This window comes from Globicephala melas, chromosome 14 (genome assembly GCF_963455315.2).
Source record: "Globicephala melas chromosome 14, mGloMel1.2, whole genome shotgun sequence".
Lineage (NCBI taxonomy): Eukaryota > Metazoa > Chordata > Mammalia > Artiodactyla > Delphinidae > Globicephala > Globicephala melas.
This window is the reverse complement of record NC_083327.1, coordinates 46,259,632-46,286,029: the sequence shown is the minus strand read 5'-3', so window position 1 is coordinate 46,286,029 and position 26,398 is coordinate 46,259,632. Positions and strand designations below refer to the sequence as shown.

The 26,398-nt window shown below is 41.5% G+C and overlaps 1 protein-coding gene and 1 long non-coding RNA gene across 3 annotated transcripts in view; one reads left to right on the top strand and one right to left on the bottom strand.

Annotated features, from left to right (window-relative positions):
* Positions 1-284: 284 nt before the first annotated feature.
* Positions 285-26,398, top strand: LOC132593385 (uncharacterized). Of its 2 annotated transcripts, none has more exons than XR_011376694.1 (5): positions 285-407; positions 1,648-1,735; positions 17,043-17,179; positions 18,743-18,867; positions 26,022-26,398. It is a non-coding gene; the product is annotated as an uncharacterized lncRNA (long non-coding RNA). The 2 variants fall into 2 exon arrangements; XR_009558823.2 differs by lacking the exon at positions 26,022-26,398 and adding an exon at positions 22,205-23,820.
* DCBLD1 (discoidin, CUB and LCCL domain containing 1) overlaps positions 18,886-26,398 on the bottom strand; it is a 68,614-nt gene continuing 61,101 nt past the window's right edge. Inside the window, exons 9-15 of the mRNA XM_030853603.3 lie at positions 26,173-26,297; positions 25,742-25,901; positions 25,546-25,653; positions 24,547-24,631; positions 24,271-24,320; positions 23,266-23,385; positions 18,886-20,914 (exon numbers count right to left, since the gene is read on the bottom strand). Of these exons, the coding sequence (XP_030709463.2) occupies positions 20,394-20,914; positions 23,266-23,385; positions 24,271-24,320; positions 24,547-24,631; positions 25,546-25,653; positions 25,742-25,901; positions 26,173-26,297 (1,169 nt within the window). The 3' untranslated portion in view covers positions 18,886-20,393. The remainder of the gene's footprint in view (positions 20,915-23,265; positions 23,386-24,270; positions 24,321-24,546; positions 24,632-25,545; positions 25,654-25,741; positions 25,902-26,172; positions 26,298-26,398) is intronic.

The window sequence follows — 26,398 nt, the reverse complement described above, 5'->3', positions numbered from 1 at the left end:
CATGCTGCTGCCAACCAGGGGCTGAGCATGGCAGAGAGTTGACTCCTTCACTTTGGCTTGAAGACTACCTGACGGTCTTGCCAGACTCCTTTAGGATTGCGTTATAGTCTCTAAGTCACTTTCACCCAACCTTCCTTCTTTCATTTACCTGGGGTCATGCCTGCATCAGGGGCTGGTTGCCTCCCAGCCTCCCACCAACCCCAGCTCCCACCCTGCTTTTCCTCACCAGCACTGCCCCTAGTAAGTCTGTTCTATAGCTCATCCCTTCTTGGTCTTGGTGTCTGCTTCTTGGAGGACCCAGACTAACACAAGTGGACCAGGAGTGAGATCTGAGAAAACAGGTTAATAGGAGATTAGGAGCTGGTTCATCTCCCTCCCAAAGGATGAAGAGGATGACATCCTGGCTGGTGAGTGGTGTACATATAGGCCTTGGCACAAGGTTATGGCTCAGTTACTAGATATTTCACAGATGGTGTGCAGAAAAGAGTTACCAAAGCAGGCCTGAACCTGTTATCCTTAGAAAGGCCTGCTTCTGAGGTCCACCTGTGGCTACTGTCCAGCAGTTTGGATTTCACGGGTGTTCCCCCCATTCCCTAATTGATAAGAGTGGTTTACTGTGCCTGAAATGTTTGTACGGACAATAGGGTTTATGTTGAACACCTGCTTTCCTTCTGGGAATCACGAATTTGGTACATGCTAGGCAAAGAGTGCCTACTTGACTGGGCACAATAAAAACCCTGGACTGCTATGCCCAGGCTCAGGCCAGCTTCCTGGTGGACAGTACTTTATACATATTATTATACATCATTGCTGGAGGAATTAAGCTCATCCTATGTGACTCCATTGGGAAAAGACTCTTGGAGCTTGTGCTCATTTCATCTGGACTTTGTTCATGTGCCTGTTCCCTTTGCTGATTTTGCTTGGTGTTCTTTCTCTGTAATAAATCACAGTTGTGAGTACAGGTCTATGCTTAGTCCTGTGGGCCCTTCTAGCAAGTCGCTCAACCTGGGGGTGGTTTTAGAGACCCCAGAAACAGGTGGTAACTTAGGCAGATATCCCCATGGAGAGGAATTCTCTAGAAGTTCAATGAGGCAGGTGTTTGATAAATACAGAAAGGACAGTGTCTACAAAAACAGCAGAATTGGCTGGTTACTGCTTAGTTGTATTGATGACCTATAGAAGGATAATGAGAGACTGAGGGATGTTATCAAGCTGTTAATACTGAAATGTGAGAGCCAAAGGACCTCTGGGGAGCTCATAAGGAGGCCTTTTCTCCTGCAATGGAAGGATTGAAACAGCTGAGATTCAGGCTGAGCATCTAATTGTTACAGTCACAAAGCTTCAGAGACTTGACTTAAATGTTCAGCCACATTATATTTTGTGAAATTCAAGGTGCTGGTAGGGAAAACCTAGAACCTTGAAACATGCCATGGGGAAACCTGGATGGATGCCTCTGAAGATGTTGACTCTACAGTCCCTACTGCATCCTATAGTCTTTCAGAAGCAGCCCAGCCTTCCCTAATAAGTCACCTCTGCTTATGCTGGAAGATGCTTGAGAGGCTGATATCCACCCCTCCTCCTCCCACCCGTTTCCCCCTCTCCCCCGCAGTCCAAGACAGTAACTGCCCCTCTCCTCTTTGCTCCTAGGCCTATAACTAGGGTTAAATCCTAGCAAATCCTGGCTGCAGATGTGCTGGGCCTGGTAAGGGAGAAGAAAGACCACACATCAAAAAAGGTAAGATTTGGCTAGTGTATCCTGGCAGAAGCCAAGGAAGTGCTACTGGGATTAGATTTTTGACAGTGCTTGATAAAGGGCTAAACTCTCCAGTTGAAAGAAAGGATTCAAATTGGAAAAAAATCCAGCAAAAAGTTCTTTATGAGGAACATACCTAAGGATACTGAAAGTTTGAAAGTGAAAAGATAAAGAAGATACACTAGGCATATATTCTCCAAAGGCAAGCTGAGATAGTTAATATTCATATCAGAGAGAATAGACTTCAAGGGAAAAAAAAGCATTATCAGGCATGGAGAAAGCTACTTTTATATATATATATGTATTTTTTTTAAATTATAGTAGGTTTACAATATTTTTTTAGTTTCAGGTGTACAACAAAGTGATTCAGTTATATTTTTTCTTCAGATTATTTCCTACTACAGGTTGTTAAAAGATATTGAATATAGTTCCCTCTGCTATACAATAAATCCTTGTTGTTTATCTGTTTTATGTATAGTAACTTGTATCTGTTAATTCCATACTTCTAATTTATCCCTCCCCCCTCCTTTCCCCTTTGATTACCATAAGTTTGTTTTCTATGTCTTTGAGTCTGTTTCTGTTTTGTAGATAGATTCATTTGTATTATTTTTTAGATTTCATATTTAAGTGATATCATATATTTATCTTTCTATGTCTGACTTCCCTTAATATAATATTCCCTAGGTTGTTTCATGTTGTTGCAAATAGCAATATTTCATTCTTTTTTATGGCTTGGTAGTATTCCATTGTAGACATACACCACATCTTCTTAAACCAGTCGTCTGTTGATGGGCCTTGGGTTGTTTCCATGTCTTGGCTGTTGTAAATAATGCCGCTATGAACATTGGGGTGCATGTATCTTTTCAGATTAGAGTTTTCATCTTTTCTGGATACATGCCCAGGAGTGGGATTGCTGGATCATATGGTAGCTCTACTTTTAGTTTTTTAAGGAACCTCCATACAGTTTTCCATAGTGGCTGCACCAATTTACATTTCTACCTAGAGTGTAGGAGGGTTTCCTTTTCTCTACACCCTCCAGCATTTATTATTTGTACACTTTTTGATGACATCCATTCCGACTGGTGTGAAGTGATACCTCATTGTGGTTTTAATTTGCATTTCTCTAATAATTAGCAAAGTTGAGCATCTTTTCATGTGCCTGTTGGCCATCTGAATGTCTTCTTTGGGGAACTGTCTGTATCTTCTTTGGAGCAATGTCTACTTACTTCTGTGCATTTTTTGATTTGGTTGTTTGTTTTTTTGATATTGAGTTGTATGAGCTATTTGTATATATTTTGGATACTAATGTCAGTCGTATTGTTTGCAAATATTTTCTCCCATTCCATATGTTGTCTTTTTCTTTTGTTAATGGTTTCGTTTGCTGTGCAAAAGCTTTTAAGTTTGATTAGGTCCAATTTGTTTATTTTTCCTTTTATTTCTTTTGCCTTGGGAAACTGATCTAAGAAAATACAGCTATGATTTATGTCCGAGAATGTTTTGTCTATATTCTCTTCTAGGAGTTTTATGGTGTCATGACAAACCATTTTGAGTTTAGTTTTGCATGTGGTGTGATGAGAGGTTCTAATTTCACTGATTTACATGTAGCTATCCAGCTTTCCTAGCACCACTTGTTGATGAGACTGTCTTTTCTTCATTGTATATTCTTGCCTCCTTTGGCGTAGATCAATTGACCATAGGTGCGTGGGTTTATTTCTGGGCTCTGTGTTCTTTTCCGTTGATCTATATGTCTGTTTTTGTACCAACACCACACTGTTTTGATTACTGTAGCTTTGTAGTATTGTTTTGATTACTGTAGCTTTGTAGTATTGTCTGAAGTCTGGAATGATTATGCCTCCAGCTTTGTTCTTTTTCCTCACAGTTGTTTTGACTTTCTGGGTCTTCTGTGGTTCCGTATAAATTTTAGTATTATTTATTCCAGTTCTTTGAGAAATGTCATGGGTATTTTGATAGGGATCGCATTAAATCTGTAGATTGACTCCCTCTTGCAAGAGCACCAGAATCACAACTAACTGCTGAACAGTCATCGTCAGGAAGACACTGGAACTCAGCAAGGATACCCCACATCCAAAGACAAAGGGAAAGCCACAATGAGACAGTAGGAGGGGCGCAATCACAATAAAATCAAATCCCATAACCGTTGGATGGGTGACTCACAAACTGGAGAACAGTTATACCACAGAGGTCCACCCACTGGAGTGAAGGTTCTGAGCCCCATGTCAGGCTTCCCAACCTGGGTGTCTGGCAATGGGAGGAGGAATTTCCAGAGAATCAGACTTTGAAGGCTTGCGGAATTTGATTGCAGGACTTTGACATGACTGGGAGAAACAGAGACTCCACTCTTGAAGGGCACACACAGGGTAGTGTGCACATCGGGACTGAGGGGGAAGGAGCACTGACCCCATAGGAGACTGAGCCAGGCCTGCCTGTTGGTGTTGGAGGGTCTCTTGCAGAGGCGGGGGGCAGCTCTGGCTCACTGCGAGGACAAGGACACCGGCAGCAGAAGTTCTGGGAAGTACTCCTTGGTGTGAGCCCTCCTGGAGTTGGCCAAACAACGAACAGGGAGGGAACGCAGCCCCACCCATCAGCAGACAAGCATATTAAAGTTTTACTCAGATCTGCCCAGCAGAGCAACACCCAGGTCTACCCACCACGAGTCCTTCCTTCCCATCAGGAAGCTGGCACAGGCCTCTTACATAGCCTCATCCACCAGAGGGCAGACAGCAGAAGCAAGAAGAACTACAGTCCTGCAGCCTGTGGAACGAAAACCACATTCACAGAAAGACAGACAAAATGAAAAGGCAGAGGACTATGTACCAGATGAAGGAATAAGATTAAAACCTCAGAAAAACAACTAAATGAAGTGGAGATAGGCAACCTCCCAGAAAAAGAATTCAGAATAATGATAGTGAAGATGATCCAGGACCAAAGAAAAAGAAAGGAGGCAAAGATCGAAAAGATGCAAGAAATGTTTAACAAAGACCTAGAATAATTAAAGAACAAACAAACAGAGATGAACAGTACAATAACTGAAATGAACACTGCACTAGAAGGAATCAATAGCAGAATAACTGAGGCAGAAGAACGGATAAGTGACCTGGAAGACAGATTGGTGAAATTCACTGCCACAGGACAGAATAAAGAAAAAAGAATGAAAGGAAATGAAGACAGCATAAGAGACCTCTGGGACAACGTTAAACATACCAAGGTTCGCATTATAGGGGTCCCAGAAGGAGAAGAGAGAGAGAAAGACCTGAGAAAATATTGGAAGAGATTATAGTTGAAATCTTCCCTAACATGGGAAAGGAAGTAGCCACCCAAGTCCAGGAAGCACAGAGAGTCCAAGGCACGATAAACCCAAGGAGAAACGCACCAAGACACATAGTAATCAAATTGACAAAAATTAAAGACAAAGGCAAATTATTGAAAGCAGGGAGGGAAAAACGACAAATAACATACAAGGGAACTCCCATAATGTTAACAGCTAATTTCTCAGCAGAAACTCTACAAGCCAGAAGGCAGTGGCATGATATATTTAAAGTGATAAAAGGAAAGAAACTACAACCAAGATTACTCTACCCGGGAAGGATCTCATTCAGACTCAGTGGAGAAATCAAAAGCTTTACAGACAAGCAAAAGCTAAGAGAATTCAGCACCACCAAACCAGCTCTACAACAAATGCTAAAGGAACTTCTCTAAATGGGAAACACAAGAGAAGAAAAGGACCTACAAAAACAAACCCAAAACAATTCAGAAAATAGTAATAGGAACATACATATTGATAATTACCTTAAATGTGAATGGACTAAATGCTCCAACCAAAAGACACAGGCTCACTGAATGGATACAAAAACAAGACCCATATATATGCTGTCTACAAGAGACCCAATTCAGACCTAGGGACACATACAGACTGAAAGTGAGGGGATGGATAAAGATATTCCATGCAAATGGAAATCAAAAGAAAGCTGGAGTAGCACTACTCATATCAGATAAAATAGACTTTAAAGTAAAGAATGTTACAAGAGACAAGGAAGGACACTACATAATGATCAAGGGATCAATCCAAGAAGAAGATATAACAATTATATATGCACCCAACATAGGAGCACCTAAGGCAAATGCTAACAGCTATAAAAGAGGAAATTGGCCGTAACACAATAATAGTGGGGGACTTTAACACCTCACTTACATCAATGGACAGATCATCCAGACAGAAAATTAATAAGGAAACACAAGCTTTAAATGACACAATAGACCAGATAGATTTAATTGATATTTATAGGACATTCCATCCAAAAACAGCAGATTACACTTTCTCTCAAGTGCATATGGAACATTCTCCAGGATAGATCACATCTTGGGTCACAAATCAAGCCTTGGTAAATTTAAGGAAATTGAAATCATATTAAGCATGTTTTCCGACCAAACGCTGTAAGATTAGAAATAAATTATGGGGAAAAAACCATAAAAAACACAAACACATGCAGGCTAAACAATACATTACTAAATAACCAAGAGATCACTGAAGAAATCAAAGAGGAAATCACAGAATACCTAGAGACAAATGACAATGAAAACACGACAATCCAAAACCTATGGGATGCAGCAATAACAGTTCTAAGAGAGAAGTTTATAGCAATACAATCCTACCTCAAGAAACAAGAAAAATCTCAAATAAACAATCTAACCTTACACCTAAAGGAACTAGAGAAAGAAGAACAAACAAAACTGAAAGTTAGTAGAAGGAAAGAAATCATAAAAGTCAGAGCAGAAATAAACGAAATAGAAACAAATAAAACAATAGCAAAGATCAATAAGACTAAAAGCTGGTTCTTTGAGAAGATAAACAAAATTGATAAACCTTTAGCCAGACTCATCAAGAAAAAGAGGGAGAGGACTCAAATCAATAAAATTAGAAATGAAAAGGGAGAAGTTACAATGGACACCACAGAAATACGAAGCATCACAAGACTACTACAAGCAACTCTATGCCAATAAAATGGACTACCTGGAAGAAATGGACAAATTTTAGAAAGGTATAACCTTCCAAGACTGAACCATGAAGAAATAGAAAATATGAACAGACCCATCATCACAAGTAATGGAATTGAAACTGTGATTAAAAATCTTCCAACAAACAAAAGTCCAGGACCAGATGGCTTCACAGGTAAATTCTATCAAACATTTAGAGAAGAGCTAACACCCATCCTTCTCAAACTCTTCCAAACAGTTGCAAGGGAAGAAACACTCCCAAACTCATTCTATGAGGCCACCATCACCCCGATACCAAAACCAGACAAAGATACTACAAAAAAAGAAAATTACACACCAATATCACTGACGAATATAGATGCAAAAGTCCTGAACAAAATACTAGCAAACAGAATCCAACAATACATTAAAAGGATCATACACCATGAGCAAGTGAGATTTATCCTGGGGATGCGAGGATTCTTCAATATACGCAAATCAATCAATGTGATAAACCATATTAACAAACTGAAGAATAAAAACCATATAATCTCAATAGATGCAGAAAAAGCTTTTGACAAAATTCAACACCCATTTATGATAAAAACTCTCCAGAAAGTGGGCATAGAGGGAACCTACCTCAGCCTAATAAAGGCTGTATATGACAAACCCACAGCAAACATCATTCTCAATGGTGAAAAACTGAAACCATTTCCACTAAGATCAGGAGCAAGACAAGGATGTCCACTCTTGCCACTGTTATTCAACGTAGTTTTGGAAATCCTAGCCACAACAATCAGAGAAGAAAAAGAAATAAAAGGAATACAAATTGGAAAAGAAGAAGTAAACCTATCACTGTTTGCAGATGACATGATACTATACTTAGAGAATCCTAAAGATGCCACCAGAAAACTACTAGATCAGTGAATTTGGTAAAGTTGCAGGATACAAAATTAATGCACAGAAATCTCTTGCATTCCTATACACTAACAACAAAATATCAGAAAGAGAAATTAAGGAAACAATCCCATTTACCATTGCAACAAAAAGAATGAAATACCTAGGAATAAACCTACCTAAGGAGGTAAAAGACGTGTACTCGGAAAACTATACGACACTGATGAAAGAGATCAAAGATGACACAAACAGATGGAGAGATATACCATGTTCTTGGATTGGAAGAATCAATATTGTGAAAATGAATATATTACCCAATGCAGTCCAGAGATCAGTGCAATCCCTATCAAATTACCAATTGCATTTTTCACAGAACCAGAACAAAAAATCTTAAAATTTGTATGGAAACACAGAAGACCCCGAATAGCCAAAGCAATCTTGAGGGAAAAAATCGGAGCTAGAGGAATCAGGCTCCCTGACTTCAGACTAATACTACAAAGCTACAGTAATCAAAACTGTATGGTACTGGCACAAAAACAGAAATATAGATCAATGGAACAGGATAGAAAGCCCAGAGGTAAAGCCACACATCTCTGGTCAACTAATGACAAAGGAAGGATATACAATGGAGAAAAGACAGTCTCTTCAATAAGTGGTGCTGGGAAAACTGGACAGCTACATGTAAAAAAAATGAAATTAGAACACTCCCTAACATCATACAGAAAAAATAAAATCAAAATGGATTAAAGACCTAAATGTAATACCAGACTCTATAAAACTCTTAGTGGAAAACATAGGAGGAACACTCTTTGACATAAATCACAGCAAGATCTTTTTTGACCCACCTCCTAGCGTAATGGAAATAAAAACAAAAATAAACAAATGGGACCTAATGAAACTTAAAAGCTTTTGCCCAGCAAAGGAAACTATAAACAAGACAAAAAGACAACCCTCTGAATGGGAGAAAATATTTGCAAACGAATCAGCAAAGGAGTAATCTCCAAAATATTAAAACAGCTCATGCAGCTCAATATTGAAAAAACAAACAACCCAGTCAAAAAATGGGCAGAAGACCTAAATAGACATTTCCCCATAGAAGACATACAAATGGCCAAGGTGCACATGAAAAGCTGCTCAACATCACTAATTATTAGAGAAATGCAGATCAAAACTACAATGAGGTATCACTTCACACCGGTTAGAATAGTCATCATCAGAAAATCTACAAACAACAAATGCTGCAGAGGGTGTGGAGAAAAGGGAACCCTCTTGCACTGTTGGTGGGAATGTAAATTGATACAGCCACTATGGAAAAGAGTATGGAGGTTCCTTAAGAAACTAAAAATAGAATTACCATATGATCCAGCAATCCCACTACTGGGCATATACACAGAGAAAACCATAATTCAAAGACACCTGCACCCCATTGTTCATTGCAGCACTGTAGCCAGGTCCTGGAAGCATCTTAAATGCCCATCGACAGACAAATGGATAGAGAAGATGTGGTACATATATACAATGGAATATTACTCAGCCATAAAAAGAAATGATATTGGGTCATTTGTAGAGACATGGATGGACCTAGATAGAGCCTGTCATACAGAGTGAAGTAAGTCAGAAAGAAATAAGGAAATATCGTATGTTAACGCACATATGTGGAATCTAGAAAAATGGTACAGATGAACTGGTTTGCAGGGCAGAAATACACAGATGTAGAGAACAAACGTATGGACATCAAGTGGGGAAAGCGGTGGGTGGGTGGGGATGGTGGTGTGATGAATTGGGCGATTGGGATTGACATGTATACGCTGATGTGTATAAAATTGATGACTAATAAGAACCTACTGTATAAAAAAATAAGTAAATCTGTAGATTGCTTTGGGTAGTATAGCCATTTTAGCAATATTAATTATTCTAATCCAGGGGCATGAGATATCTTCCCATTTCTTTGAATCATCTTCAGTTTCCTTTATCAATGTTTTATAGTTTTCTGCTTATAGGTCTTTCACCTGCTTGGTTAAATTTATTCCTAGGTTTTGGGTTTTTTGGGTTTTTTGATGTGATTTTAAATGGGATTTTTTTTTTTTTACTTCCTCTTTCTGATGTTTCATTGTTAGTGTAAAGAAATACAACAGATTTCTGTATATTAATTTTGTATCCTGCTACTTCACATTCCAATGTGAAAATAATGCTAATCTTGTATATGCCAATTTTAACTAGCCTCAAAATTTATAAAGTAAAAATAGAACCATAAGAAAATTATAAAAGTCCCTCACAATAGTGGAGATTGCAAGAAAACTTTCAAAGAAACTAGGAGAGAAGGAAGATTTAAACAGCAAAAGTAACAAGATTGTTTTAAAGCTCAAGTTAAAGAGGGTATTTGGTTATAAAAGAAAGCCTTAGCCTTTGATAGGCTAGGGATGATAGATGAATGGACTATAAGAAGGAAAATTAGATACACAGAACGTAAAACAGAACGTAAATGCTTTGGAAAGGTAAAATTTGCAATTTGCTAAAATGCCAGCAGGGGGCAGAAGATTCCAAATGTGATATTTTACTGCCACCTATTGTTAAGAGCTGGAAGGCTTTATAAAGATTATAAAAAAAAATAACGTTTATTATGAGGATGAACAAACTGAGAACTAGGAAAGATATTACTTTCCAGGGTCACACACCTAGTAAGTGTCAGAGGCAGAACTCAAATCCATCTCTTGGTTTATCTTTAATAGGCCATATTCAAAGAGGGAAAAGGGAAATACAGATGAAATTGTTGGTTTTTCAGTCTTGCTCTCCCAATAATTATTTTTAGTTCTCTTAAATAGTGCAAGATTTGATGAAGCCTAGGATTGATTCTGTTTTGATTTTTTTTTTATTAATGAATTTATTTATGTTTTGGCTGCGTTGGGTCTTCATTGCTGCACGTGGGCTTTCTCTAGTTGTGGCCAGCAGGGGCTACTCTTTGTTGTGGTGCGCAGGCTTTTCATTGCAGTGGCTTCTCTTGTTGTGGAGCATGGGCTCTAGGCACGCAGGCTTCAGTAGTTGTGGCATGTGGGCTCAGTAGTTGTGGCTTTTGGCTCTAGAGTGCAGGCTCAGTAGTTGTGGCACATGGGCTTAGTTGCTCCGCAGCATGTGGGATCTTCCTGGACCAGGGCTCGAACCTGTGTCCGCTGCATTGGCAGGTGGATTCTTAACCACTGTGCCACCAGGGAAGTCCAGCTGTTTTGATTTTTAAAAATGATGGTTGACCTGCCCTGGATTTCAGTAGAAATAGTTTCTTTGTAGTTGAGTGACTGTTAGAATGCAAGAACTTCTGAGGTTACAAGTAGAGTCCTCCATCCTTGAGACTATAGCATTCCCCTTCCTCCCCCACACGAATGTTCTGTGTGTGTGTGTGTGTGTGTGTGTGTGTGTGTGTGTGTGTGTGTATGTATGTGTGTGTGCGCGCGCCTGCCTACGGTTCCCAGTTCTTTAGTAAGCAATGTTTGTGACATTCAGGGAAGTGTCATTGTCACTAGGTGCCTTCCTATTGTCATCCTCACCATTGTTAAGGGCATTTTTACTTCTGCCTATGGCTGTAACAAGTGGATTATCAGCTTCTGAAAGTGGGAAAATAGTAGAACTAAAAAAAAAATTAAAAACTGATTTTTCAGGGGAAAAAGACAAACTGTTGGCTATACCAGTCATAAAAAGGAGAGTACTAAAGGCAAATGCACAAAATAGGAAATAAGGGAGAAATAGCCATAAAAGCAGAGGGAACTAAAAGGATAACGAAAGACTGTTTTGTTTAATTCCATATGAATAAATTTGAAAACTTTTCTAAGAGAATACAATTTACCCAAACTGAAGTTTTAAAATCTAAACAGATTTCTCTAGGAAAAAAATGGTCAGATTGCTGCCAACCCTGACAAATTACTCCAATATATAGTTTCACAGGGCAATACTACTAAACCTTTAAAGGGCAGATAATTCTAATGCCTAGCAAGCGAAGAACCTAGGAAGAGAAGAAAACTTCTAAATTGTTTTTGTCAAGCTAAAAAAACCTGATAAGGATTGGCACAAAGAAAAAATTGAAAGGGTATCTTGAAAAAGAATATTAATGCAAAAATTCTAAATAAAATGTTATCACTGTGAATTCAGCAGCAGTTTAATAGACTCATATGCCATAACCAAATGTTTAATGTTAGGGCATCTATTGGTATAATTAATCATTTGGCTGGGTCTAGAGAGGGATCCTAGGGAAGAAAATCATTTGCTTCTAATTCCATAGATGCTGAAAAGGCATTGGTCAAATTCAATACCCATTCTTGGTGAGGGGAAAAAAGGGACATAATCTAATAACATATACCCCAACATAATCTATGCCCCAAAGCCAGCATCATGTTGAGTAGGGAGATACTAGAAGCATTTAATATGGCACTGGAGGAATTAAATGTACATATAAGTATTTTAAAGGAGGTTGCATCAGCACTATTTGCAGACATCATGATCACATTCCCAAAAAACTAAATCAACTAAAAACTACTAGAAATAAGGAATTTAGTAAAGGAGCAGTGTGTAAACAAATCAATCAGGACAAAAAATTAATTATATATTCAAATATATATGTCTGTAACTGCTAATACCAACATAGTGCTTATCGTGGGTCAGGCACTGTTCTAAAGGTTTTACATGTATTAACTCTTGCAGTGTTCACCATAACCCCATGAGGTATATACTATTATGATCTTCATTTAGAAATAAGGAAATGGAGTCAGATGGAGGTAAAATAACATTTTCTTGGTCACACAACTAGAGCAGAATTTGAACCCAGGCAGGCTAGTCCCAGAATTCATGCTTTTTTCCACTAGGGCCATAGTGCTTCTTGATATATAAAAGGAGGGGCGTGGGATCATTTACAATGACAACAAAAAACACCTAAGCATAAATTAAACCAAAAATGTGTACTAGTAATATGAAGACCATTTAAAATGCCCTGAAAGGATGCAAAAGAAGGCTTGAACAAATGGAAAGGGTTATTATAGAAAATAAAAATTCCATTAGAAAAAAGAATGGGAGATAAAGCATATGAAAATTCTAGGCTTAGATCGCTCTTGGAAGAAAGAGGACAGGTAATTAGAAGGGCTTGGGATATTAAGGGAGAGTTCTTTACATATGTGAGATTTGAACAAGTTTATAGGTCAAGAGGAAGATACCAGTTCAGAGGGAGAAGTTGAAAATAAGGGAAATGGAAATAATTGGAGGGAAATCAGAGGTGAGGGAGAGGCAGTGGGTGAAGGTTTCAAACACCTTTTCCATCGACACAGGAGGGAAGGATTGGAGTAGATACAGCTTTTTGTGGGAAGAGGGATGGACAGGTAGTTGTAGGATCTGATTTTAATGACTTTCCTAGGTGAAGGAGGTGGCAAGATCTCAGAGTAAAGGGAAACTGTGCAGAGTGGCATTGCTTTGGAATAGCTGCTGAGAGATGGAAAAAGAAGTGGATCCAAGATAAGTGAAAGGGTTGAGGAGTAATGAGCCCCAGGTAAATTGGAAACTGGGAGTTGGTAAGAACCCCTGTGTGAATAGTTACACAGTGTTTTTCTGCTGCGGTGATGGAGATGTGAAGATGGTTTCCTGAAGGGCACTTACGTTGTCGGGGCCTCAGGTTTGGCAGTCCAGGAGAGACTATAGAGTGAAAATGCCCAGACAAGACAGTTCAAGTGATGGATGGGGAAGAAGAGGCAACTGAAAAAGCTTAGCAACCAGAGGAAAATGACTGGATCTAGGCATTAAAGAAATTAAATTAAATCTCTTAATGAGATCAATGAATAAGTAGTATAAAAGGTGAGGAATCAGAAGAATTGGAGGTTTTGAGCAGAGACAGAATTATTAAGATTTCAGAGCTGGAGTTCTTGCTGATAACAAGTGTGGACGTGTGTGGAGGTGGTTTAAGTGAACTGCAGGTTTCTAGAGTAAATGTCAAAAAATCATACAAGTGACCATGTTGGACACTGAACTGTTCAACATGATTAACAGAGGAAAAACGGAGAATTGAGCTAGGTGACAGTCCTCAGTCAATGGGGAAAATGGCTTGGAAGATATTAGGGGACACACGGAGAAGAAAAGGTGGTAGAGCTAGCCGGCACGAGTATCATAAAGGCAGAGAGTTTTGCATGGGGCTGAAAGAGAGTGGATGGGGAAGTGGGAATCAGGAGGAAGGTGTGCATTGTGGGATAGTTGAAGAGAAAAGGCAGCCTCCACTTGAAAAGGACTAAAAGAAATGGTGTTGGAAGACAATTTAGACTTCAGATTGGGCAGAAAGAAAAGGAGGCAGTATTTATTGATCACCTGTTTATGCAAAACACTGATATAATTAGTCTTCACAACAGCCTCCCCCCCACCTTTTTTTTTTTTTTTTTTTGGCGGTACGCGGTCTCTCACTGCTGTGGCCTCTCCCGTTGCAGAGCACAGGCTCCGGACGCGCAGGCTCAGCGGCCATGGCTCACGGGGCCAGCCGCTCCGCGGCATGTGGGATCCTCCGGGACCGGGGCACGAACCCGTGTCCCCTGCATCTGCAGGCGGACTCTCAACCACTGCGCCACCAGGGAAGCCCCCACAACAGCCCTTTTATAATCCTTTCCACTTTAGGGATTAAGAAGTGGGTTTAGAAATCACCAGTGTTAAAAGATACACTGAGGTTGGGCTTCCCTGGTGGTGCAGTGGTTGAGAGTCTGCCTGTTAATGCAGGGGACACGGGTTCGAGCCCTGGTCTGGAAGGATCCCACATGCCGCGGAGGAACTGAGCCCGTGAGCCACAGCTCCTGAGCCTGCGTGTCCGGAGCCTGTGCTCTGCAACGAGAGGTCGCGATGGTGAGAGGCCCACGCACCACGATAGGGAGTGGCCCCTGCTTGCCACAACTAGAGAAAGCTCTCGCACAGAAACGAAGACACAACACAGCAAAAATAAATAAATAAATTACTAAAACTCCTACTCGCAACATCTTCTTAAAAAAAAAAAAAAAGATACACGGAGGCATATTAAAATTTTTAAGAGTTTGTTTGAGCATTTATGGATTCTAATTGGGTAAAGACAAGCTGGAAGTAGTTAGGAGCACTCCACCAAAGGAGCCAGAAGAAAGACTTATTAGAGAAAGTATGGAAGCAAAGAAAGGAAATTATTTGATTGTCTACAGCGTAAAGACTAGTTCGCTATTTGTGATTGGTTGTCCTTAGCTTTCCATTTCATAACCTTGAGTTATTTACAGGCTTAGATTTTGGTTTGCTTACCTAGGCTGCCATGGCATTAGAGCCACATCAGTCTCATGTCCTCGTTTAATTTAACACCAGTATAATGTGCCTGAAATCATGTATTTAAAAAGATTAAATCCCAGGTTAAACCTGAGTTCTATATGGTTCTAAAGCCTGTGATATTTGCAAAAAATATGATATCTTCTGTCTGTTGGGGAGGTATTATTCCAAGATGGCAGACTAGATAAGAAAAACTGTCTATGAATTCCTGAGTAAAATAAAATCAGAATTCTTTAAAAGGCCCAGCTAATCTTAAGAAATAAAGGGAAATACCCAGGTATCAGAATCAAAGAAGAAACTGACAAGTAGAGTGACAAGCACTGACTAGAGCTGAGGCTCTGGGCATCCTGGGGTTGGGGAGGGTTTCATTTCCTTAGATGCTGGGTATTTAACCTCCAGGAAGGGATAGGAAACAAGATTTGGGGTTAGGCATGGCAGGAACAGTGAAAGAGTGAACCTAAAAAAATCTGCCCAATAAGACAACAAAGGATGAATGAATGACCCTGGGTGACAAGGGCAGTCTCCCCTGAGGAATTAAAACCAGGGGGCTGTGCTGCACACAGGCTTGGGTCTAAACTTTCAGTATAGTCTAGGAACCGCCAATCCAAAAGTTAAAATACAAACCGGTGCAGGGTGGGTGATACTCCTGGTATTAGGGTTGCCAGATTTAGCAAATAAAAGTTAAAGGACATGAATACTTTTTTAGTATAAATCTGTCCCATTGCACAGAACATACTTGAACTAAAGAATTATTTGTTTTTTATCTGAAATTCAAACTTAACTGGGTATCCTGTATTTTATCTGGCAGACCTACCTGGTGTACCTGACAGATACAAATTCGAAACCCCTCAGAAAGGACATTGTCATGAAGTTTTCATAAGGAGGAAAAAGCCCTGCTGAGGGATGGCTCACAATCAAAAGTCTGAGACCACACAAAGACACAAACCATCACAAACAAGAGTCGGTAGAAACAACAAACAGGACAGAGCCTCAAGAACTTCTGCTTGTTCATTCACTGAGCAAATACTTGTTGAACACTGTCCTAAGTGCTGGGAGTATGCAGGGAACAAAACAGGTAAAAGTCATTCCCCTCATGGGATGTGGTCTAGTGGCAGAGTCAGATAATAAGAAAACAAAACTGTGCCGGATTAGTGACACACATTAAGGAGAAAAGTAAAGTAGGAAAGGAGATAGAAAATATGTTAGAGGAGAAATGTGCAGTTTTCTGCCAGGGAGAGGAAGGAAGAGGTTGTGGAGGTTTCAGTGGAGTACAGACTTGACAGAGGTAAAAGGACAAGCCGTGCAGCCATCCAGGGGAAGAGCTTCCCAGGAAGAGAACAGCAAGTGCACGTGTAGGTGACAGCCAGAGGGCCCACGTGGCTGGCATGGGGTAAACAAGGTGGGAGAAGTGGGAGATGAGGTCAGAGAGGTGACAGCATGATGGCGGGTGCAGATCACAGATTTGTCCTGTACAACACAGTAGCCACACGTGGCCATCTACATTTAAATAAATGAAAATTCAGCAATTAAAAATGTATTCCTCAGTCACTCCAGCCACATTTCAAGTGCTCCATAGACACAGGTGGCTGGTGGCTACCCTACTGAGCAGCTCAGGGAGTATTTCCATTCTTGCAAAAGTTTTACTGGACAGTATTGACAGAGCCTTATCACTGCACAGACTTTGGCTTTTACTCTAAATGAGATGAAGATAACAGAAAAATCAAAGAGAATGTAAAATTAGTAGGTTTCAAATGATTAAAAGAAGGAATCAAAGCCAAAGAAAATACCAAGACAGTGTAGAAAAGGGAAGACTTGAAAAAGAATCAGCAGACCGTCCAGAAATTTTTTTATAATTGACATTAAAACCTCAATGATTAAACAGCCGATTAGATAGCAGAACTGAGAATTAGTAAACTGGAGTGTAATATGTAATCTTATACAGTGCTTCATGTGGGCCAGACGGTGCTCTGAAAGCTTCATTTAATCTTTATAACAGCCATAGGTAGGGGGAGAGTATTTTTTTCCCCCAGGTAACAAGCAAGGAAACAGGTGCAGAGAAGTTCTGGTGCCTTGTCCACCATGCACTCAACAACTGTGCCATGTTGTCTTTCAGGAATTTACCTAGAACGCAGCACAGAACGATAATGAGATGGAAAGTAAGAGGGATGAAGAGACCTGGGGGATAGAATGAGAAGGTCCAATGAGCATCCAACAGGAATTCCAGGACTGAATAAAGAGAACAGCAAAGAGGCAAGTAGTATTGGAAAAAGGGGGCTGAGACTTTTCACAGTTGATAAAGATGAATCCTAAGATTCTAGAAGCACAAGTCCCAAGTGAATACAAATGAATTTATAGCCCCACACAAAGTGGTAAAATTGCAGAATACCAAAAAGCAGAGTGAGAAATCTTTAAAGCCTCTAAGGGAATTTATTCCCAAAATAGGGAGAGGCTGGGCAAGAGACCCATAGTGGGAGATGAGAGATGTGTAGCGGGCCATGAACACAGCAGTGTGGCTTTGAGAGGGGCACTGGGTGACTGGATGGGCTGTGTTTTGGGGAGGGACTGCTAGCTGGACTGTATTCAACCCTAGCTTCTCATTAGTGGGACTCAGCTCCTCCCCGTTCCTGGCAAGAGCCTAGGCATGTGCTCTCTCTTAACTCAAGTAAGTACAGGATGAGCACTGCTCTCAGAACCTTAATAAATATTTGGTGCATGAATGAATGCAGGAGAAGCATTTTGAGAATAGTGAGGCCAAGCTGGTGGCTATACTTGGATTGCTGAACTGATGTATGTATTTATGAAAGGCCTTGTGGTGATGTTTTTATGAAAGGCTATTCATGGTGTCTATAGTTGTGCATATAATATAAATTTGATTTTAGTTTCTGCTAAGAATCTAAAGCAGTGTAAGATAAACACAGAAAAATCTCTAGCATCCTTTCCAGAGGTTTTCTAGGCTGATTATAAATATTGGTGCAAGTGTAAATCATAGTAGTAGAACCCAGAGCACAGTTTCAGCAGCCTCTGTGGACTGCATAGTCTTGTCTGTCAGAGCAGATGTGTTTCCACCACAATTGTAAAAAGTGACAGAATGCAATCTTTGCCTCCCAATAGGATTTGATAACAGAAAAACAGACAATTGCCTTATCTTATGTGCTAACGTTGCAGAACAGTGGAAAAGAAAAACAGTATTTTCCTGCTCTTATCCTCTAGTTTAGCTTGGCTGTGTTGCATGTATCAGACAGACTTTTCCACTGCCCATGCTAGGCTACACAGTAGGCCATTCTGAGGAAGCGGTGTTCCAAAACAAAGTCCTGTTCTCCCACTTTCTGTCATGATTAGATCATGTATACAGGGAAGAAATGTGATAGATGGACACAGCCCCACTATAAAGAAGTCTGTTTTTATGGACTAATATTTTAATGTTAAAAATATATACAGCCCAAATGTTGTCACAATTAATTCTTATCTGTTAGCCTTGGAGGAAGGCACATTCACATCCTTGTTACACATGAGGAAACTGAGGCTTAGGGTTATGTAGTGACCAACTGAATATACAAATGGATCATGGCCATACCATAAGGAAAAACGGAACTGTGGCTGGCAGTGCACAGCAGTAAGCACGGGAAACCAACTCATCATCCATCGTCACCAGCCCAGAACCCGGCAGCCTGCTGTAAGTCAGACTTGTAGGAAGTCTACAAGTTGTAGACTGGATTGTTACTTTTTGTAACAATCCAGGAAGCATGAAACAATCGACCCCAAATCGCTAAGATTTTATTAATAACTGACAGCTTCCATAATTTTTGTCCCCAGTTCCAACTTAGGACCAACCAGAGGAAGCCAGATATGCTCCTTCCACTGCACCACTTGCACTTCTATGGAGCAAGCCTCAAGTGCCTTCAGTAGCCCAGCAAGCAGGACACCAGTGAGAGACTGGGGTATGTACGTTGGTTTGGCATAGTTTATTGCAATTAGTAATCGTAGAAAACCATGTAAACTCACAAGGTAAATGGTTTAACCTCCACAATAACCACAGATAGTCTGCTGTGACCTTCCAGCACCTCAGTATTCTAAAATCTATGTTTCACAGAAAGTCAGTCATGCAAATAGGATTATAATACATTTTTAGGGAAAGGATCTTTTTGGTCCACATTTTCTATTAAAACAAACAAACATACACTTTCCTCTTTGGCAAAAGAGGTTAAATCCCCCCACCATGAACTCACAAAGCAAACTCAGGTAAAAACCACTGAACATGAGGTACAGCTGAAGTCTGGGCTAATCTGGAATTACAGACACATACTCGAGGGGAAATTTTTTCTTACAAAATTAGTTCAGTTTCCAACCATCTCAGTAGAAAAGCTCTATGTAGATTTGGCCTCAGTCACTTTTGTAAGAACACGTCAAGTAACTTCTCTGTGTTTCAGAGTACGATGTGCTATTTCTGAAGAAAGTCATGAAAAGTGTGGGTGTCTGACCTCAGCAATATTTTTAATCTGAGGTACAAAAGCATCTGACACAGTAATTTACAGCGTAATTGCTGTGCCACCTTCATTCAGTTTGTTGAGAGCGCAGTTTTGGTTGCCGTTAAGTCTCAGCATTTGGCTTTGCAGACAGTTTGAAAAGGCAGACTTGCATGTGAAAGCAAGTATCTGCCAGGCCTGAGGTGAGCGAGCAGTGTGAAGGCCAGCTGCTCAGGAGCCTGCTCGCACAGGCTGCGGGCAGCGAGGCCTCTGCAGGCCCCAGAGACCCCCTGCACCTTGCACACCTTCACAGGCGCTGAGCATCCCCACCTGAAGTGGAGTCTAAGGAACTGGCAGCTGCTGAGGTGGTGTATTTTGTTTGTTTGTTCTTTTTAATCTACAGTCATAATTGCAAACAAACAACCACCCTGGTGTGCTTTTCTTGCTTCAAGTAATTTCATTCCTTCCAGGAGAAGACTGTTAACAATGCTTTTAGTTCTCGATATCAAAGGAAAGGAAATGAGCCATAATAACAAGATTAAGTTTAAACAGACCTGCTGCTAACACACTATCAGATAAAATATCTTTAAAAAGTGAACATACTCTTATATACGTTTTTGCAACAGCTGCATTCTCCTACATAACCTCCATGTAGAACCAAAATCTGCGCAAGCAAACTTAAGTTACTTTAATTCTTGTTAAATACAATTCTGTACAGATTGCACATTTTACACCGAAGCAGCTCGGTATCACAGTTAGAGAAATGAAAAATGCCATCTGAAAACTTTCATTTTTCTAGCCCCATAAAACCCAACAGACGCTCGCCCTAAGGGTTAGGACAAAACCAGCTGCACAATTCTGTAAACAGTGGGGGGGGGGGTGCCTCTACGACTCCACCGCAGGATCCTGTTAAACCATATACGCGCGCGCACTCATTCAGTCTCTCTCTCGCGCGCACAGCCCGGAGCTTAGTACCACAGCAGCTTTCATTCACAGTGTGTTCACAGCAGAGCGGTCATGGCCGTCTGGTTGAGGGGTCTGAGGCAGTCTCTGGGGGCCAAGTAGGCAGCGTTGGTCGCGGGGTTGACCTGCGGCTTTTGATAGGCGGGATCGGCGCGCCCCGCGGCTGAGCCGCCGCCGCCGCCGCCGCCCTTGGGCTTGTCGTAGCCCGGGTCTGCGGGCGCGGGGCTCGGCGGCAGCTGGTAGCCGGCGGCCGGGGAGAAGGCGCCGGAAGAGAGGGAGTGCTTGTGCGCCGGCCCGGGCCCCGGCACGCGGTAGCCGCTCCGCGCGGAGAAGGTGTGAGCCCGGGCCAGGTGCCGCTCCACGATGGGCGTGGCGTACTCGGGCTCGGGGCTGGTCAAGGGCAGGGCGTACTCGTGGTGGCCGGCCGGGAGGGGGCAGTCGTAGTGGCCACTAGCCTCGGCGTCCGGCCCCGCCTCATCGGCCTCGGTGTCCATCGGCCGGAAGGTAGAGCCCTTCCTGGTGACCGTTCCGGTGCCAATCATGAGAGGCTGCTGGTAATCTGAAACCCAAAGGGCAGACGTTTGTGCACTCCCCCCCCCCCCCCCCCCCGCCATACACCCACAAACCGGCTATCTAGAGGGGGTGATCTGCTGAGGGCCTGACGTGTACCGGGCAGGAAGAGAAAGATTAAGATGTAAAAGGCACAGACGCCACACTTAGGGGTTTACATAACTACACAGATGCTTTAGGAAGCCTCAAGTCTCCGAGGAGCCTAGCGAGGCGGAGCTAACCTCTAACCACACCTAGGGGTAGGAGGGAACAACCTCACGGGGAGCTCTTAGGCTGACTCCTGAAAGGCCACGTTTTGGAGGTGGAGGTAACACTGTCAGGAAAGGGAAAAGTGATTGAACAACCTGTTAAACAAACATGAACAGAGTGTGATGTGGCCAGAGCATGAGGGACATGGAGGAATTTAATAGGCTATGAAGACCAAAGTAATAGGTTTTGGGCTAATGATAAGGATAAAGCTCAAAGCTTTACTGAGTCCTTACTTGGTGCCAGGCACTATTCTATGACATTAAGATATCAATTAGTTAAATCCTCTGGAAAAAAAGTACTATGAGGTAGGGACCATTATTCCCTTTTACAAATGGAAAACTGAAGCAGAGAGAGATTAATTTTTCTAAGATTACACAGGTAGCAGCCAGTGGGGCAAGAATTTGAACACATGTCCCAAGTGTGAGCTGTTATCCATGTGCTAGATCATGGAGGGCACTGAGTGCCTTGCTAGGAAGTTTGGTTTAACGCTGTAGAAACCTACAAAGATTCTAAATTTAGAGACTGGCAGAAGAGGTAACCGTGGAGGGAGACTGAAGAGGGAAAGATAAAAAAAAACAAAAAGTAAAAAGCAGAGAAATGAGACATATAAGTCATAAATTAGGGGACTGGCAGCAGCTCTGGAAAGGCCACACTTTGGGGACAGGTATCGGAGGAATTTGTCACCAGTGATGTAGGGAGGGTATGACCAAAGAGGACACCTCCCAGATATTAAGCCCTGAAAACTGGCATGCCCATTCAGAAGCCACTTAGAAAAGGAATGCACAGAGCACATAGGTTAAGGGTTAGGAACGATGGGTTCAATTTTGGATCCCCTGAGGACCTGGTGACACTTGCAGGATATGATGTCCAGCAGGCAAGAATTACTGACTTACTGGGGACCAGGAGGGAAGTCTGGATGTGAGCTGCAGAGCAGATTAAAAGGAAAGGAATGGCTCTGCCGGGAGCTCTGGAGTGTAGTGGGTGAGACTGCAGATGAGTGGAGGCAAGAGTGGGGCCTTGCATGTTTCAGGTGCCCAGAAGGACCACGCAGCGAGGAAGGAGAAGAGGCTGGACCAGAAGCTGAAGGAGAATGAAAGGAGAGGGGCTCTCCACTCTCCTCGCCTCATCCCCAAGGCAGAGCTTGAACTGTCCGAGGAAAGGAACAAGAAGACAGATTCTGATTGGAGAATTACTCCCTTTGCCCCTGAAGCAGGTCAAGCAGCCTTTCCATTGGTACCTTTCTGACTTTCATATATAACAGTAGCCCTGGGGCATGGCCTGAAAGCCCACATTTCTAGCAAGCTCCCAGATGCTGCTGCCGGTCCTTAGAACACACTCTGAGTAGCAAAAAGCTAGAGCAGTGCTACTCACAGTGGTCTGTGGATGCCTACCTGTCTGAGAACTGTTTGTGACAGATCTGTAAAGAGACCAGTGCACAAATGGATAGAAAGTGTTCAGATCTTGCAGCAATTTGAGAGTGATTTTATGCCCCTTGAATCTAATTAGAAAATTAGAGCTTTGTATTTTATGTCTTTTTAAACATTTCATTTACTAATTTATACTGTATTTTACAAAAATTTTAGTCCTTGATGGATTAAAGAAATAAAAGGCAAAAACTGTATCCTTCCTCACAAATCGTTTGAGAAGCTTGACTCTCAACAATGGCTTGTCAGGGACCTTGAGGCCATTCTAACAGATTCCTTCATCTCCTCCCTCCAATTCGTCAAGGGCAGGAGCTATGCTCAATTCATCTTTCTAGTCCCTTTTTCCTAGTGCCTTAATCAAAACCTTAGTAACAAAAACAGATTAGCTAAGGGCTTCCAGGTTTCACTGGTACTTCAGGACCATTGCTCTGGGTGTCATTAGAGGCCCTGCAGGTGTAAGAGCCTTGGCTGGATGGGGCTTTTGGGGAAATATTTCAGTGTCACTTTGTAACTCTGTGCAGAGCACAGAGAGGAAACGTCACACGTTACTGATTTACTAGACCCCATCTAAACAAAAGATTTCGGTCTTATTTCTCTTCCTGGTCTCCCCTCTCCCATAAGCAGCACCTCCTGGCTAACAGCCTGGTCACGGAGACTTGGTACCTACCTGCCATATCACTTGTGACGAGATCCAACTTTTGTGTCATCTCCTTTTCATTATCGTAGCTGATGGTAAACTCAGCTGACTGATGCCTGGCAAAGGGATATTTGATCTGCTTCCAACAGTCTGGAATAAAGATAACATGAAACAAACTAATCTCTCAGAAGTGTAACACATTTACTCCACCATAGGTTCCAGGTTAAGTCAGAGGTCAGGCTGCCTTTTGCCAGCTGACTGTGACAGATGCACAACCACAGCTCTCCAGGTGTGTGGTGGACACAGCATGATGAGGTCACAACAACAACAGCACACACCATCCCAACCATGCTTTCTACTCTGCGGGTAAAATGTATTTATGTACCCATCAGGTCCCAGATTATCCCTAGGTTAGACCACCTGGGCATGGTTTTCCCTAATCTGCACTGACATGGTGTTTGTGACCGTGAGGGGTCAATGCAGCTGGCTGTTTAGAGCCTAGGGAGGTGGAGTCCCAGGTGGTCCTTGAGATTTTCAGGGGTCCTGCCCTTCTGCCCTCTCTCTCGACTGCAGCTGACTCATTGCTTGGGCATCCTAAGGATTTTCTGAAACCCGCCCTGCCTAGTCCTTCCGTAGAATGAAAAATACAGTGGAGGCCTGAAGATGCTAGGAGTGCCGGGCAATGTCCAGTTCACAGATGGGGATTTTATAACTTCTCCTTGGTGACAGGCAGCGTGGTGATGTAAATTCCAGTTGCCAAAAAAAAATAATTAATTTTGATAAATGATGGGATGATGTTGAACAAAAGTAAAAATAAACTGGCTATGAAGATTCTGAATTAAGAGACAGGATACAATATATTCCTTCCGGGTAGATTTGTTAACTTAAAGCTATTAGATCTTATTTCTTAAACCATATAAGTGTGGGTTTTAATCAGGATCTGCTAATTAAAAGCACCTAATCATGCTTTTAATCAGAAGATTCTGTCCCTTCCTCAAGGACAGAATAAAACTGTAGATAGTTTTTTCAACCAACCTGTTTTCTGAGCCTTAGCTGATCCATAAGGATTTCCTTTCTTCTTCCTCCTATCAAGACAAAAAATCCCACTGAAAAGATTTCTAAATGATAAGTACTGTTCATAAAATAATACATGATATTTTCTACCTCTATCCAACTTGTTTTTAAAATAGAAGTTCACATTTATCTTGGGAGAAGTAATGCTGCTTTCTACACATGAACATACGAAGAGTAAACTTTTGTGACTGTTTACATAATTAGAGAAAAAAATTTTTTAAATGTGAAGTCACATACTTTCTAAGGACTACAAAGATTCCCACTCCAGCAACCAGCAGGACGAGGAGCACCAGTGGAGTAACAATAGTTATGACGTTTAACCCTAAGAAGGGGAAAAGACATCATATTACAGCAGAAATGAACAGCAACCAAATTTCATGATCTAAAACTGAATACTGATTTGAAAGGTCCTCAGTGGTTTAACATGTGGGGGACAAGAATACATGCTAGGCATTTACTGATACTGGAAAGCAAAAAGAGGATTCAGGGCTTCCCTGGTGGCGCAGTGGTTGAGAGTCCGCCTGCCGATGCAGGGGACACGGGTTTGTGCCCCAGCCCGGGAAGATCCCACATGCCGCGGAGCGGCTGGGCCCATGAGCCATGGCTGCTGAGCCTGCATGTCTGGAGCCTGTGCTCTGCAACGGGAGAGGCCACAACAGTGAGAGGCCCGCGTACCGCAAAGGAAAAAAAAAGTATAGAAAGGTCTGGAATGGAATGTCTCCCTTCCACCTCTGTTCTTCCTCTATGTGAAATTATGTTTCTTGACATTTTTCCAGGTATACTGGGATGAATATATATATATATATATATATATATATATGCTGTATCACCCCACCTTTTACACACATGGTCGAGTGCTATGTAAACTGTTCTGTACCATGCTTATTTTTTTAAGTTGTCAGTGTGTCTCAGAGAACTTTCTATATTACTAACACATTCCTTTTTTATGGCTGTAGAGTATTCCATGGTATGGATGTGCTATTGTTTTATTTTTCTATAAAGGATTTACATAGTGTTTGAAGGGCACATGTGTTTGTTTCCAGTCCTTTTCTACTTACAATAGTGTAATGAAAAGTGTGGACATATATTATTTTACACATGTGTAGATATCTCTGGACCATCTGCCCCCAGACACTTACATGACACAGAAACAAAGAACGTTGTTGAAGCTACCGTATTATTGGCTGGAGTACAAGTTATATTCCTTAAGAAACCGCAAAACGATAACTGCCCTACCTTTGGGCATTTCTTCAGAGGGGACGGGTTTTAAGATTGTCTCATCTTCTCTGTTAGCTGAACCAACAGTATTTAGACTTGTTTTGCTCCACACCAATGAGTCATTACCTGAGCGAGAAGAGATGTTAGAGAAACCACATTAATAACAACAATTTGTGAAAGGAGGTGACCAGAATCCAGTAACTCACTGACTCACCCTGAGTCTTACTTGGTGCAATCTGGCAGCCAAGGAGCTCCACTTTCAAGGCTATCCTCTGGTGCCACGTCTGGGGGATAACGCGGACATATCTGGCCACGATGGGAGGGATGAAATTGTTCCGCACAGGGTCCCGAAAATTAGAGTTGCCCTGAAACACCTGTAGGAACAGGTAACCTTTACCTGAAGATTCTATTCGTTTCTAGGTCTTTATCAATCTACTCACACCTGGTTATATGAAATCAAAGTGAGGATTCTATGTCTGTTGCTTTTTTTATAGACATGCTTGATATTGAAGATCCAAGGCTTTGCACTCAAAGGCTGCGTAATCTGATGCTGTGCATCTGTTTTTGGAAACACACTGATGGACTGATGAAAATATCTGGAGGCCCACTCTCCTACTCAGTTCCCTCCTCCGGAGTGTCTCTTACCTTTTCTTCATTATTCACAATTCCTTTATAGGTCTCCCACTTGGAGTTGTTGTTTCTGAAGTTCATTACAAAACTCTTTACATAAAAGTTGAAATTTGACTGTGTGGATCCAGTGGTCCTAATTCCTTATAAGAAAATATTATTTATGGGTTAGTTTAAAAAATATGTTATACAACATGTATTATAACTTCAGGTTTCTTTTCTTTTTTTCCCTCTCATTTGAAAT